Raw genomic sequence first — 12,875 nt, 5'->3', positions numbered from 1 at the left:
CAAACAAGCCGTTTTATTCTCTAGCATGCAAGATTGCACAAAGGAGGAAAAGCTCACTACATCTAGCTATGCGGCTCAAAGGGACCGTGTCTGGCAAGAAGTCTTTTTTTTTTTTAAAAAGAATGTAAAGATGTCTGACATGCTGTTCCAGGTACTGTCACGATTACAGACGGGACGCACAGTCTAGCACCAAAACACACACAAGGCACCATTTAAAACTTACATAAATATACATCTTTTTAAAAAAAACACTTTCATATATATTTATACCAGTATATAATTATAATGTCTCCTGTATTTTATTGCAGTTTGTGTCCGGATGAAACTAGTCACTATATGTATATATATAACTTAATAGGAAGATTCTCTTAAACTATACAATGTCCAGATAGGAAAATACAAATAAAAGTGTCCACTCACACATCAGCATGCACGTGCACACTCATCCAAGATGGAGGCAAAGGTGTTGAAGTCCAGTTCAGCCTTTTTTAGCAACTCAGCAAAAAGCTAAAGCAGCTAACTGAGAAGTTGGAAACTGCACAAGAAACCCATGTCACTCAAAGGTTCAGATGCACCTATATGCGTTTGTATAGGAATATGAATTCAGGGGTCCTATTGTTCAGCCACCCTTTACTAAAGTTTTAATACACATTTGCTTTCATAGCAAAAAAAAATTAATAACAATCATTGCTGAAGTGATCTGTTCATAAATAAGGTTAAGTTCCTCTCACCAGGCCAGCCATACAGTGTCTACAGTAACGCCCCTAAAGATGACTGTGTGTCTGTTCTGGTTCGACCAAGCAGGACTGTCTCCTGAGTTCTCCCAGCGCTGGCAGGAGTCCAGGGCATCGTCAGCCACTTCCTCACGCTGTCAAAAGGGGGCGCCAGCAGGGAAGAGCCCAGGCCTACCCACGGGTTTTCCTCCTCTGGAAGAGGCAGAGAGAAGCAACAGTGAGCATCACAGAGTATCACATTGTCTCAGGGCCTCTCTGATGGGCGATACGGGACGGACGCTTTGTGTTCAGAAACCATTTAGAGCAAGACTGGCTGATCATTGTCAGCTTTAAATGGGCTGTAGTTGCCGACAGGAGTGAGGCTGTTGCATTTGCCACTGCAGGCACGGGCAACAACCTGCATCTATGCACCTCCAACAGGGGGGCTGAATTTTCCTCCGGCCGTTATCAGAGAGTTGCCGAAAAGCCTCAGCCCCTCCTGGCCACGGAGAACAGCCAATCACAGAGAGGAGGCAGGAGGCTAGAGCTGGTGATGATATAGGAACACACACAAGGACCTACCAGAGGCGTGAGTCCGATTCTAGGAGCCTCAGCACTTTTTGCAGAGTGTTAATGTGTTTTAACTAGAGGACCTGAGTGATGTCAAGAGTGCCCTCTTTGATCAGTTTGACATCTAAAATATAATCGTCCTGTGCCTTCCTTGAGAAGAGAAGAGGAGGTTTAAAAAGATTCCTTCCTCTTTATATCTGAGCTTCAAACTGCGTGCCCGATCCCAGACTGCTGCAGGAAGGAGCACGCAGGGCTGGGGGCGGTGTTGGGCGGCCTTACCCCTCGCCGAGCTGTCCGGACTCTCTGGGGGGGCTGCTCAGGCCCGGCGTGGGGAGTGGGGGGGTGCCGGCTGGCCCGTGCGGACGCGGTGCCTCTCCAGGCTGTCCAGGATGCTGTCGGCCAGGTGGCGCACGTCCGGGTGGGTCTGGGGGTGGGCGGTGATGCTGTGCAGCTGCTGCAGGCCGCCCTCCTCGATCAGCATGCTGCAGTACCGCGGGGCTGGCGGAGGACAGGCAGAGGACAGTGCTTGACAAACGTTCAGTTACAACGCGGCACATCACACACGTGCAACATCAGACTGTTCGTGCTCCTGGGCCCGAGCAGGATTTCCTGGGGAGTAATATGATTCCAGGTACTCCCTCCCAGGAGAAATCTGCACATAACCAGGGCTGGATTCAAGGACAAACTGCATTATTACTTCAGAGGAATATCCTACTATAACATTCAGCACTCTTTCGTTTTGTAAGCACTGTAGATTCATTCACAGCCGTGCCACCAAGCTTTGAATGACATAATGTCTCTATTTTGGGAATACTGAAATTTCCAGGAAGGGGGACTGTGAGAAATTCACGCTCGTTGGGCAGGATGTTGGCAAGCCCCACAGAGCAGCCCGGGCCTGGTGGGAGATGGCGCCAGGACTCCTCCCGTCCTGTAGGAGGCGCCGTCACCACCCTGCCTGCCTGCAAGCCCTCACCGTTTTTACTGCAGACGTGTTGCATCGCCCAGGCCGCCCACAGCTGCACTCCAGGTGTCTGGGAACACTCCAGCAGGGGGAAAAAAGGGTTAAAGGACCTGGAGGCAAGGAGAGACGGAGAGCATGAGATGATGGGGGGAGGAGGGGAGGAGAACTGAGAAGGAAGGGAAGTGGGAGAGACAAGGGGCAGCACCACTGCGGCATGTTGTATCTGTCCATTTCAAACAGAACCCGAGAGACGGCACTACCGCACGCACGAAAAACCAGGAACCCAACACAGACAAGGAAATGGAGACAGGCAATGACATTTCGATTTTCATGGTGGTGGGGGGTGAGAAGAAGATGAGAAACTCAGGTCAGGGCCCGTCAGCACAAGGCTCACCTGTACGCCACCATCTCGCACTCGGGCGTGGGCCACTTCAGGATGGTCGAGTGCTGCGAGGGACAGGAGACACAAACAGTCAGGCTTCCACACCCTTCGTCTTTACAGCTGGTCCGTTTAGAAGACACTGCAGGCACTGCAGCGCCAGGAGTGACTTAACATGTCAGAAAGCTTTAATTACAATACGGTGCTGTATGGGTGGTCAACCTTAATTACAGAAGTGAGCCTGTGTTAATTAAGCAATTAAGGATCATTTCAGGACTTAATAAGGAGGATCCAAGTATGGAGTCCAAGTCCAAGTGTTGCTGCTGGTGACCCCTGGATTAATGCGCTGTGTGGGACATGACTGTTAACTGGGCGCTCTGGTCCCATGAGGAACTGGTAGGTTTCGGGGTTACCAGTTGCTGCAGCAGGTCGGAGCGCAGAGAAAGCCCCAGCGTCCAGGCGGCCTCCCCCCGCGAGGTCAGGTGGGCCAGGATCCCCGCGGCGAAGTAGCTGACCTCCACCTCGGGGCTGTGCAGCAGCTCGCGGATGTGGCCGACGAAGCTCTGGCACATGAGCTCCGAGTGCAGCTCCCGCACCTCCGCGATGTTGTTCTGCACAGAGGACACCAGGGGGCGCCATCAGCAGGGAGGACCAGCAAGGCACCTCACGCCAGCAGTGACCACGTGCCGCATGGGGCCGGCGGCGGCATGCAGGGCATGATGCTACAGCACGTCACGTTTTCGCCTTTTACAAACAAGGCAGGACTAAATGCATTACACTAATTTAACAAATAAACTAGTCTAAAACATAACTGGGCTTGATGCTGGATAGTCTTTCCATTCTTTGCTCCTCTTGGGCAGCTGTGTGGCACACTGAGCCCTTTCAGGCTGCTCAGTCAGCCCCAGGCTTCAGACTGTACATTTAGTGCTTGCGTTCATTCTAAAGATCACATTTTGAAAAATGAATCTCATTAGTACATGAACATGAATATAACAGCAGCAATGCAAAGGAAAAGTGTTCAAAATGAAACAGCTGGCGTCCCAAGCTCCCTGCTTGACTTTCTTTACCAGGAAGTGGCATTTTAATTGGATGTGAAGGCATTACTGCCCATGTGCAATACCTCCCAGATTCAAAATACCTCAATGAAATATTCAAAGGTTTCAACAGACAAATGGAATTATTGGGTTTTGTCTGAACTGAATGTCCTTTTGGTCATATTTCTAATTTTAAACACCTTATCTGAATGTTTACTCAGTCAAGAGCTAAGGCAGAAAACCACGTGACACACATACGCAGACTCACCAGCAGGCCCAGGACCTTCTGCTGTATGGAAGACTCAGAGGGGAAGGACTGTGGGCAGGGAGAGAGGTTGTTAGAGAACTGTGTGGCCCAGCACTGCCTTTCTTGCGATGTCCAAATGTTTGTGTGTGCTTTAGGTGTGCTTGTACAATGCATGTAGCTGTATGTTGGTGTGGTGTCTAAACACCCACGTGTTAGTATCCATCACTATCACATGAACAGCTCCAGCCCCTGGTCCAGGCTCTGTATGTGCAGGGTCAAAGGTCACTGACCTCCAGCACTTTCATGAAGAGCTCCAGCCCCTGGTTCTCGATGAAGTGCCGGCAGGTTGTAGGAGACTCATCAGTGAGGTTCCAGAGCGCGCTAAGTGTGAACTTCAGCGTGGTGTCCACTAGACTCTGTGTCGTCTTCTGACGCACGATATGGAGGAGTTGCTGAGAGAAAAGAACACACTCAGCCACACAGACGTACCGCGGCACACATAGTGACACAAGACAGACAACAGTAGCAGGGACAGTGCCAGACCCACACATGACACAGACACATAGGCCTGACATATATCAGGTCCGAATATACAGATAATCAGTGTACATTCAGGTCCAGCAGTTTCTTTTTTCTCACACAACACTGCAATACACTCACCCGGACGATGTATAGCTCTGCGCCCAGCTGCGCAGTCTGTTCTGTAGACAGCTGCGGAGAAACAGAGCTCATGAACACATTTTAAAACCAGCCTCTCCTGACACTGCCGCCCTTCCTCCTCTAGAACCACTCACCCACGCCAGCTCTCTGCCTCTCTGGTGAATACAGGCCCCCACTGTTCCCTCCCCCGGGCTCCCCTCGCCCCACTGGCCAACGCGTCTCCCTCCCCCGGGCTCCACTCGCCCCACTGGCCAACGCGTCTCCCTCCCCCGGGCTCCACTCGCCCCACTGGCCAACGCGTCTCCCTCCCCCGGGCTCCTCTCGCCCCACTGGCCAACGCGTCTCCCTCCCCCGGGCTCCTCTCGCCCCGTTGGCCAACGCGTCTCCCTCCCCCGGGCTCCTCTCGCCCCGTTGGCCAACGCGTCTCCCTCCCCCGGGCTCCACTCGCCCCACTGGCCAACGCGTCTCCCTCCCCCGGGCTCCACTCGCCCCACTGGCCAACGCGTCTCCCTCCCCCGGGCTCCTCTCGCCCCGTTGGCCAACGCGTCTCCCTCCCCCGGGCTCCTCTCGCCCCATTGGCCAACGCGTCTCCCTCCCCCGGGCTCCTCTCGCCCCATTGGCCAAAGCGTCTCCCTCCCCCGGCCTCCTCTTGCCCCATTGGCCAATGCACCCACTGCCTCTCCCTCAGCTCGGCTCACCTTGGCTGCGAGGATGGAGATGATGGCTACAGCCATCCTCTGCATGTTCTGGTCCTCATGGTTGCACAGCCACTGCATCACCAACTTGGCAGCTTCAAACCTGTGCAACAGGAGAATGTAAATTAGGCCAATTAGTACCAAATTGATCTGAGGATCTCTTCCAGCTGTTTCTTGAAAGATGTCAAGGTACTGGCTTCAACAACATGGCTGTACAGCTTGTTCGACACTTTAAGAAGCCTTTGTGTGAATATGTGCCCCTTATTCTTGGTTTTAAATGCACGTCTATGTTATTTTCACTTGAGTCCTCACTGCTGTTTCTGAAGGAGCCTGCTGGGTTGACTGTCAACACCCTAGAGGATTTTGAATAACTGGATCAGGTTCCCTCCTAGTCTCTCAAAGGCTAAAATGGTTAACTCTGAAGTGGTACAAGATACATGGAGATACATAAGCTAGAAGGAGGTATATGGTGTGGATACAGTGAGGTGTCCAGAAGAAAGGCAGGAGCTGGGCTGGACAGGGCTGGTCAGAGGTGGATTAGCGTTGGCTGGGACTGACTGGATAGAGATGAACTAATCAACTGGGCTCACCTGTTGAAGGGCACCTCCTGTAGTATTCTGTCGCTGCAGAGAGAGAGCAGGCAGTTTTTCTGCAGCTGGAGAGGAAAGGCAACACAAGCTGTCACTGAGAAGGACTAGTGAGTGTGGGACAGAGAGGACTGTCTCTTGGCTACGCGTGAGTATATGCGTGTACAACACCGGACTGTGTGCAGTATGGGTTAGACTGGACTGCAACACACTCGTGTGACTCGGACCGTTGCCGAGTCCATAGATGAGTCCATATAACCTGTTGAATGTCAAGCCAGGTGAAGATCTGGAAAGTTACAATAAAAAAACCCAATATGTCCCGTTTATCAAGAAAACGAAAGCTTTGTGCCATCAGTGTGTTGGAGCAACACCTCGGGTGTACTTGCTTGCAGTGATGCCAAGCAGAGTCCCAGCAGCTTACTTGAGAGATGAGAACGGGACAGTTCAGCCACGAGTGTCCTGCTCAAGACCTGAACCCTGAACATGTGCCTGTGGGACACGCTGGAACCAATGCACCAATGAACCAATGAACCAATGCACAGCATCCCGGGTTCAATACATGCATCAAAGCCTGCGAGTGTACGAAGCCTAGCCCGCAGCAGCGTGCAGTGTGCATGCAGCTGACAGAGCGGCTGGGGTATCTGTGCTTGACGCGAGTGACGAGGGAAACTCTCCCTGCGCCCGCCGGCTCCGAGCACGCACAGAGCCATCCCCTCAGAGTCTTACACTGCCCGCGCCTGAGCAGCGGAGGCGGTACCTGCTGGTGGTTGGGGAAGTTCCTCATGGCCTCCAGCAGCAGCTGCGTGACGGTGCCCAGCAGGCGGACGGGCATCCCCGCCGCCAGGTCCTGCTTGGTCAGGTTGAAGACGCAGGCGCTCGCCGCCAGCTGGACGTGCAGGGTCATCGGGTGGTTCTGCATCCCGGCCACCACCAGCTGCGCAGACAGACAGGCCGGCCGGCAAGGAGTTAACACAGAGCTCAGTCTGGAATCATCCTTCTTTTTCCTCCCTACAACCCCAAAGTGCAGACTGTTCAACCAGCCAGCTCACTGCTGGAACACTCACAGCCCAGAGGACCTGTGTGCAAGCAGTGCGGACCCCCCCTCCTCCCCCACCGTCGGCCATGTCATCTTGAAGACACCGAGAGCTCCACGTGCTTCACAGGAGAGTCTGCAGCAGCCGGGGGATCGACGAGTGTCTTAATGACACCGCAACCCACAGGCGCTGTGTGGCAGGAGGAGAACAACCTTGGCAGCTCACGCCCACACATCCCCAGCAGTTCTTTCGGCCACTAGAGGGCAGCCTGGACTCAAACCTGTGACGTCGGAGCCACAGGGCTCAGCGTGCACTGCTTGACAAGATGACGGAGGATCAGGAAGACTCCCTCGCTGGAGTTTATGATTCTATGTCCTTGTTTAGTGAGCTTTCAGGGGCAGAGTTCACATTAAGATCATGAACTATAGAGGCTGTTCTATGTGCTCAGTGTTCAAGATGCCAAAACATACATGCTAGTTAATGGTCATAGTACTTTTATGTTAAATGTGGAACCAGTACTGGATTATCAAATATTAAAACACAAATAACCCCCCACACACACTCGCACACATACAGTGGCACAATCCACTTCCCCACAACACTGACTGAAGGACACATACCATGCAGGACCTGATGTAGATGTGTCAGTGTTTGCTCCTTTTCATGCTTGGTGCTGTGCCACACACACACACACACACACACACACACACACACACACGATTCCCCCCCGTTCGACACAGCCAGGCCGTGCGCGAGACCCCCGTTCACCTTCAGGATGTCGGGCCGCGGCTTCTCCATGACGTGTGTCAGGCTGAAGAGGTGGAACAGCGCCTCGCGCACGAAGCACTCCCGCTCGCTGTAGCGCCGCAGGGCCTCGCAGATCTGCCGCTCGTTGGCCTCCCCCGTCACCTGGCGGGACACGGAGAGAAACAGGCCAGCCTTTAATCCTCGCGCAGTCCGTCTCATTCCTGCGCAAACGAGCCAACAACCCGACGCAGACTGTATCGCCTTGAAGTGCAGCCGGTGTACCAGGTCTCCGGAGTACAGCAGCTGAACACCTTTCAGGTACCTGCCGAGACTTTCTGAACTACGTCAGCGGTCCTCAGCCCAGGCCTTCCTCCGTCTCCCCTGGTTGTCACTGCAGAGAACTTCTTCATCACTTAGAGAACTTGCCCGTCAACCTGGCATCAGTCAGCCTATCAGATCTTCCCAAGCCCAGACCAGTTTCTCCCTGTCGCAGGTGCGTGGAATGTCAGACTCTCTCCCACCCCTGCCAGGACCTGATTAATCGATCGTCTAATTATTAAGCACTGATTCAGGAGACATAAGGTGGCAACTGATGGGGCGGAGCAGTGGCTCTGTGGCTAAGGATATGTGCCTGTGGCTGGAAGGTTGCCGGTTCAAATCCCACAGCCGGCAGAGGCCCTGAGCAAGGCCCTTAACCCCAACTGCTGCAGGGGCACTGTACAATGGTCGACCCTGTGCTCTGAACCCAAGCTTCTCTCCCCGTCTGTGTGTCTCATGGAGAGCAAGCTGGTGTATGCGAAAAGTCAAATTCCTAATGCAAGAAATTGTATAGGGCTAATATAATAAAGTGATCGTAATTGGCTTTGTAATTGATAAGCTACTCTGTAAGCCAGTTGAGGAGAGCATGGACATGAGCTCAGGTTACCAAACTGCTGCACAGCAGCAAATCTGCAGTCGAGCCCTTTTGAAACCGGCCACCGAGCACAGGAACAGCGGTCTGCAGAGGTCTTAATAAAGCAGTCACTCGACGACCCTGGCCTGAACCGAGCAGGGGAAATTGGCTCGAAAGCGCGGGCCCCTCCTCACCTTTAGGGTGCCCTCGCCGGACAGGAAGTCGCAGAACCCGGCGTCAGTGGCCAGCAGCCCCACGAACTGCATGGCGGGCCGCTGCTGGACGAAGGCCACCACGGCGGCGTCCGTCACCTGCTTCCTGCCCGAGACGTCGAGCGAGGCCAGGCGGGGCAGGATGCCGGGCCGCTCCAGCAGCTGGCGCGCCACGTCGGAGGTGAACTGCTTGTCGTCGGAGATGTCCAGGTGCTGCAGGCCGTCCAGCTGCGCCAGCACGTCCAGCAGCTGCGCCGTGCTCATCTCCAGCCGCTTCATCTGGTGCATGGTGAGGGAGCGCAGGCGCGCGCGGCAGCCCAGCAGCGGGCCCAGGTTGGTGACGGAGGTGTTGGAGATGTCCAGGCTCTCCAGGCGCGGCAGGGCGCACACGTCGGCCAGGCCCTGGTCGTAGAAGTCCACGTTGGCCAGGGAGAGGGAGCGCAGGCCGGGCAGCGCGCTGAAGCAGCGGCGCGAGGGCTCCTCCAGCGACATGGTCAGGCCGGTCAGCACCAGCCGCTGCAGGCCCTCGCGCGCCTCCTTGCTGGCGGCCAGCCCGCGCAGGATGTCGGCGATGGTGAGGTCGGCGTTGACCCCGGCCGCGTCCAGCTCCAGCAGGCGGTGGGGGCAGAGCGCGCGGCGGAAGGCCTCGGCCGAGATGCGGGCCCTGCGGATGAAGGCCCGGCGCAGGCGCAGGTGCTGCGCGCTGCGGAAGATGCCCACCGTGCTGTCGTTCAGCAGGCCTGCGGGCAGAACGCACACGTGGGCTCCGGCACCGAGAAACTCTCCCTGCACGACCACCACAACTACCTTCCTCATCGCGGACACCTCTTCCCCGATAGCCTGCCTCTGGGACCATTTTTGCCTTCTACAAAACAATTCAGTGCTCCCTAGGAGAGGACAACTGAAGTGGGACCAAGAACACACACGCTACGCAGAGAGCGTCCCTCCCTCCTGCCTGCCGACACCGTGCTGCCCCGTCCTGAAAGAGACCGATCTCGTTCCGAGAGACGCTCCAGGGAAAACCTCTTTCACGTTTTGCAACTAAAAACAGCGCTAAAGCAGTGTTGTAGAACTAGGGAAACGAACACGCAAAACCAGATACATAAGCAAATGAGGAACCAGACGAACTGACAGAGCTGCTTTGGGGGTGCAGGCAAAAAATCCTTTGAGACCAGTGAAACCAATGTCGCAGTGGTCCAGTTAAGAATGGTTTTTGGTAAATACCAATCAGAAGACCTTGTGACCTCCTGTGCCACAATAGGATCTGTGACTTTTCGATTGGATAGTTGTTCTAGTGGGGATAACGTCCACTGCTTGGCTGTCCTATACAAGTTTCAGAAGCTATAGAATCTACACCAAGGAATCTGAAACTCAACATTTTTTTTTTAATTGAAACAGCCATCCATTATATCCATTATGCCAAAGCTGCTTATTCCTGGTAAGGACGGCAACAACTCGGAGCCTATCCCAGCAGCACCAATTAACCCGGCCAGTACGTCTCTCTGGGCAAATGGGAGCAAACCCATGCAGCCAGAGAGAACATGCAGACTCCCCACAGACGGTGTCCCAAGCAGAAACCTGACCTGGAGCTCAGCTCGAACCCCTGTGCAGCGGGAATCTTATTTCCACTGTCCTCATTCACTGTTCAGACGGACCGGCCCTCCCCCCTCTGCCCCTTACCTTCAACCGCCATCTTGCGCAGGAGCTGGCCTGCAAGCTCCTGGGGGAAGACGAGCGTCTCGCGCAGACAAAGCGAGCCGTCCGCACGCTCCAGGCAGAACCGCTCCAGGGAGTGGGCCAGGAAGCTCAGGCAGAGGTCCGTGAGGGACGCAGGGGAGGCCTCCTCCTGTAGGGGGCGACCAAAATCCCATGCAGGTAAAATACAAGTGCAGACTCACACGCTGACTGACGTACGCTTGGGCTCCTATCAGCGTGAGGTGAGGAAGTTATTTGTGTTTCGTCCCCAGGTTAATAATCGTACTCCAGGGACGTGCAGAGAAGCACGTTCAGTTGTCCACCAACGACCACACGGCTCTGTGAAGTACACATTGCATCGCAACCTGCCTGCCTTTCCCACCCGTCTTCCCTCTCTCGGCAGCCGGTCTCTGTGAGCCCCTGTGCTGTGACACTGCGGTGGAGCACAGTGCCCCAGCAGGAAGTACCACACACTGTATTAATCGCCGTCGCTCCATACAGAAAGTGAAAGGTCCTTTTACAGTGTCTATACACACCCGTGTGCAGTTCAAACAGGGCGTTTTCCTGCCAAGCCTAAGGACAGCGTCCACTGCAGCTTGCAGGACAGTAACACCCTGCTGTCGCCCTGAACACTAAGCTCACCTCCAACTCTCGCTGCCTCCCCTCACACCTTTCAATTAACATACGAATTTACTTAGAATAAATGTATCTTTTAATAAAGTGACCCTGAAAACCAACGAGCACAGACATTGCAGCCCATTTAAAAATATGGCTGTAATCGTTGTCGGGGCTGTATTGTATTCAATTTTTCACACTTCTGCACACGGGTATATCTGGCTAATGGTTGCTCTCTTTCTATGTCTATCGTATATCATATATATCGGAAAAGTCGTCTGACAGGGATGCGGTTTAGTAGAATGATTTTTAATAATGCTGAATCACCAGCACAGCTAGACTCTGTGCATCTGTGGAGTGGCGTAACAAAATACGTTTTAAAGTTTCCCGAAAGCCGACAAAGAAGGACCTACTGTACTTCTTTGAAATTGTCAACTGTATCTTTGAGCTCCAGAGCCCATCATATTAAACGAGAAAGGCAGCTCAGGGGTTACAGCACTGCGGTGAATCACCAGACACATTTCCAAACGGGATAATAATCGTTGCAGGAGTTATCGTTTCTCCAGACACTGCAATATTTTTTTCCGGAGCAGATCGCCCTCCACCTGAGTCCGAGAGTCCACGGACTTTGCGAGGATAGTGCGGGCGCCTAAATGCGCCAAAAACAGCCTGTACGCGGTCCAAAACAGAATGAGGGAAAAGGTCCCACGGCCTCTCTGCTATACATCTCAAACAAAATCGAAAGCGATTAGTGACCCTTATTTGTTGCGCAAGACACAGAGGTTAGTTATTCTAGAAACATCAAGAATGACCCCATTCACTGAAACAGCGGGAGCAAAGGCCAAAGACATATCCTTCTCAAACCGGAGAACTGATCATGCACAGAGCTAAAGCTCTACTCCAGACAACCTCTCACACTCGTAATGAAAAACAGGGATACCTTAAAAACACCTACCATGATTCTCAAAACGCCGATCGAAGGCAGTAGAGTTCAGCCGCCGCAAACACCTTTGTAAAATACTGCGCGGTAGAAATAAACGCACAGCTTTAGTGAAAGAGTCTTCCTTGGATTGTTTTTGATTGACATTTGTTCCCGTTAACCAGGCCAGTCGCGTTTACGGCATCGACAGCGATTTTTAATCCCATCCATGTGGATAACTGCTTCCGATCTCCATTTTAAACATCTCACACTCACTGAAGGAGGAAACGAGACCAGACCGTCCCAGGTAAACAAGCTGGTGGCACAGGAAGTGTAACCCGGGGGCCGAAGGCGGGGACTGTATTTGTAGTTTTAGGCAGGGACGGGAGGGGGCGTGATGGCTGCACACATGATGTTGTACTCTTGTATCATTTGTTAAAACAGAATGACTTCCCTCCAGGGAGAAATGGTATATCGAGGTAATAAATTGAAAACTATTGATTTTAAAGACTAAGACAGAGATTAACGAAAAAGAAAGTATATCCAGCAGCATTTATGTAGGTCCCCACACTGCCCTCGATACAACTTAATTGAGGTGCCACATTCTCTCACATAAGATAGATACTTTATTGATCCCGTGATCACGGGGCAGCAGTGCAACAGCAGCTTAACACAGACAACACAGCCACAGTGTAACGAATGATACAATAATAATAATACAATACATACAATACAATCAGTACAGTGAGAAGTGTACATAATTTTCCTTCTTGGGCTGACTTTCAATGAACTCAGGTTCAATAGAAATGCATCGCCAAACACAATACTAAAAAGATGCTCTCGGTACACTGTGACTGTTGTCTCCATGATGTGTGTTGGGTGAGTTGTTGTGGCTGCCTATGAGATGTGCAGGCA

The 12,875-nt window shown here is 53.0% G+C and overlaps 1 protein-coding gene across 2 annotated transcripts; it reads right to left on the bottom strand.

Moving 5' to 3' along the window:
• Positions 1-12,300, bottom strand: zyg11 (zyg-11 family member, cell cycle regulator). 2 transcript variants are annotated; one of them, XM_088926571.1, is made up of 15 exons: positions 11,997-12,300; positions 10,412-10,577; positions 8,714-9,471; positions 7,649-7,789; positions 6,604-6,780; positions 5,850-5,914; positions 5,263-5,362; positions 4,565-4,615; positions 4,195-4,356; positions 3,926-3,973; positions 3,037-3,234; positions 2,639-2,691; positions 2,257-2,354; positions 1,563-1,781; positions 1-926 (listed from the first exon to the last, which is right to left on the bottom strand). In XM_088926571.1, exons 1-14 carry the CDS (start codon positions 11,997-11,999, stop codon positions 1,600-1,602), a joined length of 2,202 nt encoding a protein of 733 aa, XP_088782697.1. In that variant the 5' UTR covers positions 12,000-12,300; the 3' UTR covers positions 1-926; positions 1,563-1,599. The 2 variants fall into 2 exon arrangements, with proteins under 2 accessions (XP_088782697.1, XP_088782698.1); XM_088926572.1 differs by lacking the exon at positions 3,926-3,973 and having other exon boundaries at positions 281-926.
• Between the last annotated feature and the right edge of the window lie 575 nt (positions 12,301-12,875).

Source organism: Atractosteus spatula, chromosome 11 (genome assembly GCF_055471065.1).
Source record: "Atractosteus spatula isolate fAtrSpa1 chromosome 11, fAtrSpa1.hap1, whole genome shotgun sequence".
Taxonomy (NCBI): Eukaryota; Metazoa; Chordata; class Actinopteri; order Semionotiformes; family Lepisosteidae; genus Atractosteus; species Atractosteus spatula.
The sequence above is the reverse complement of the archived record's forward strand: the minus strand, read 5'-3'. Positions and strand labels throughout refer to the sequence as shown.

Excerpts from the sequence above, each read along its gene's own strand:
- zyg11 (XM_088926571.1), bottom strand. Across the intron at positions 5,363-5,849 it reads CAGGAGGTGCCCTTCAACAG|GTTTGAAGCTGCCAAGTTGG; the intron begins GTGAGCCCAGTT and ends CCTGTTGCACAG. Across the intron at positions 4,616-5,262 it reads TCTCCATCCTCGCAGCCAAG|CTGTCTACAGAACAGACTGC; the intron begins GTGAGCCGAGCT and ends GTTTCTCCGCAG.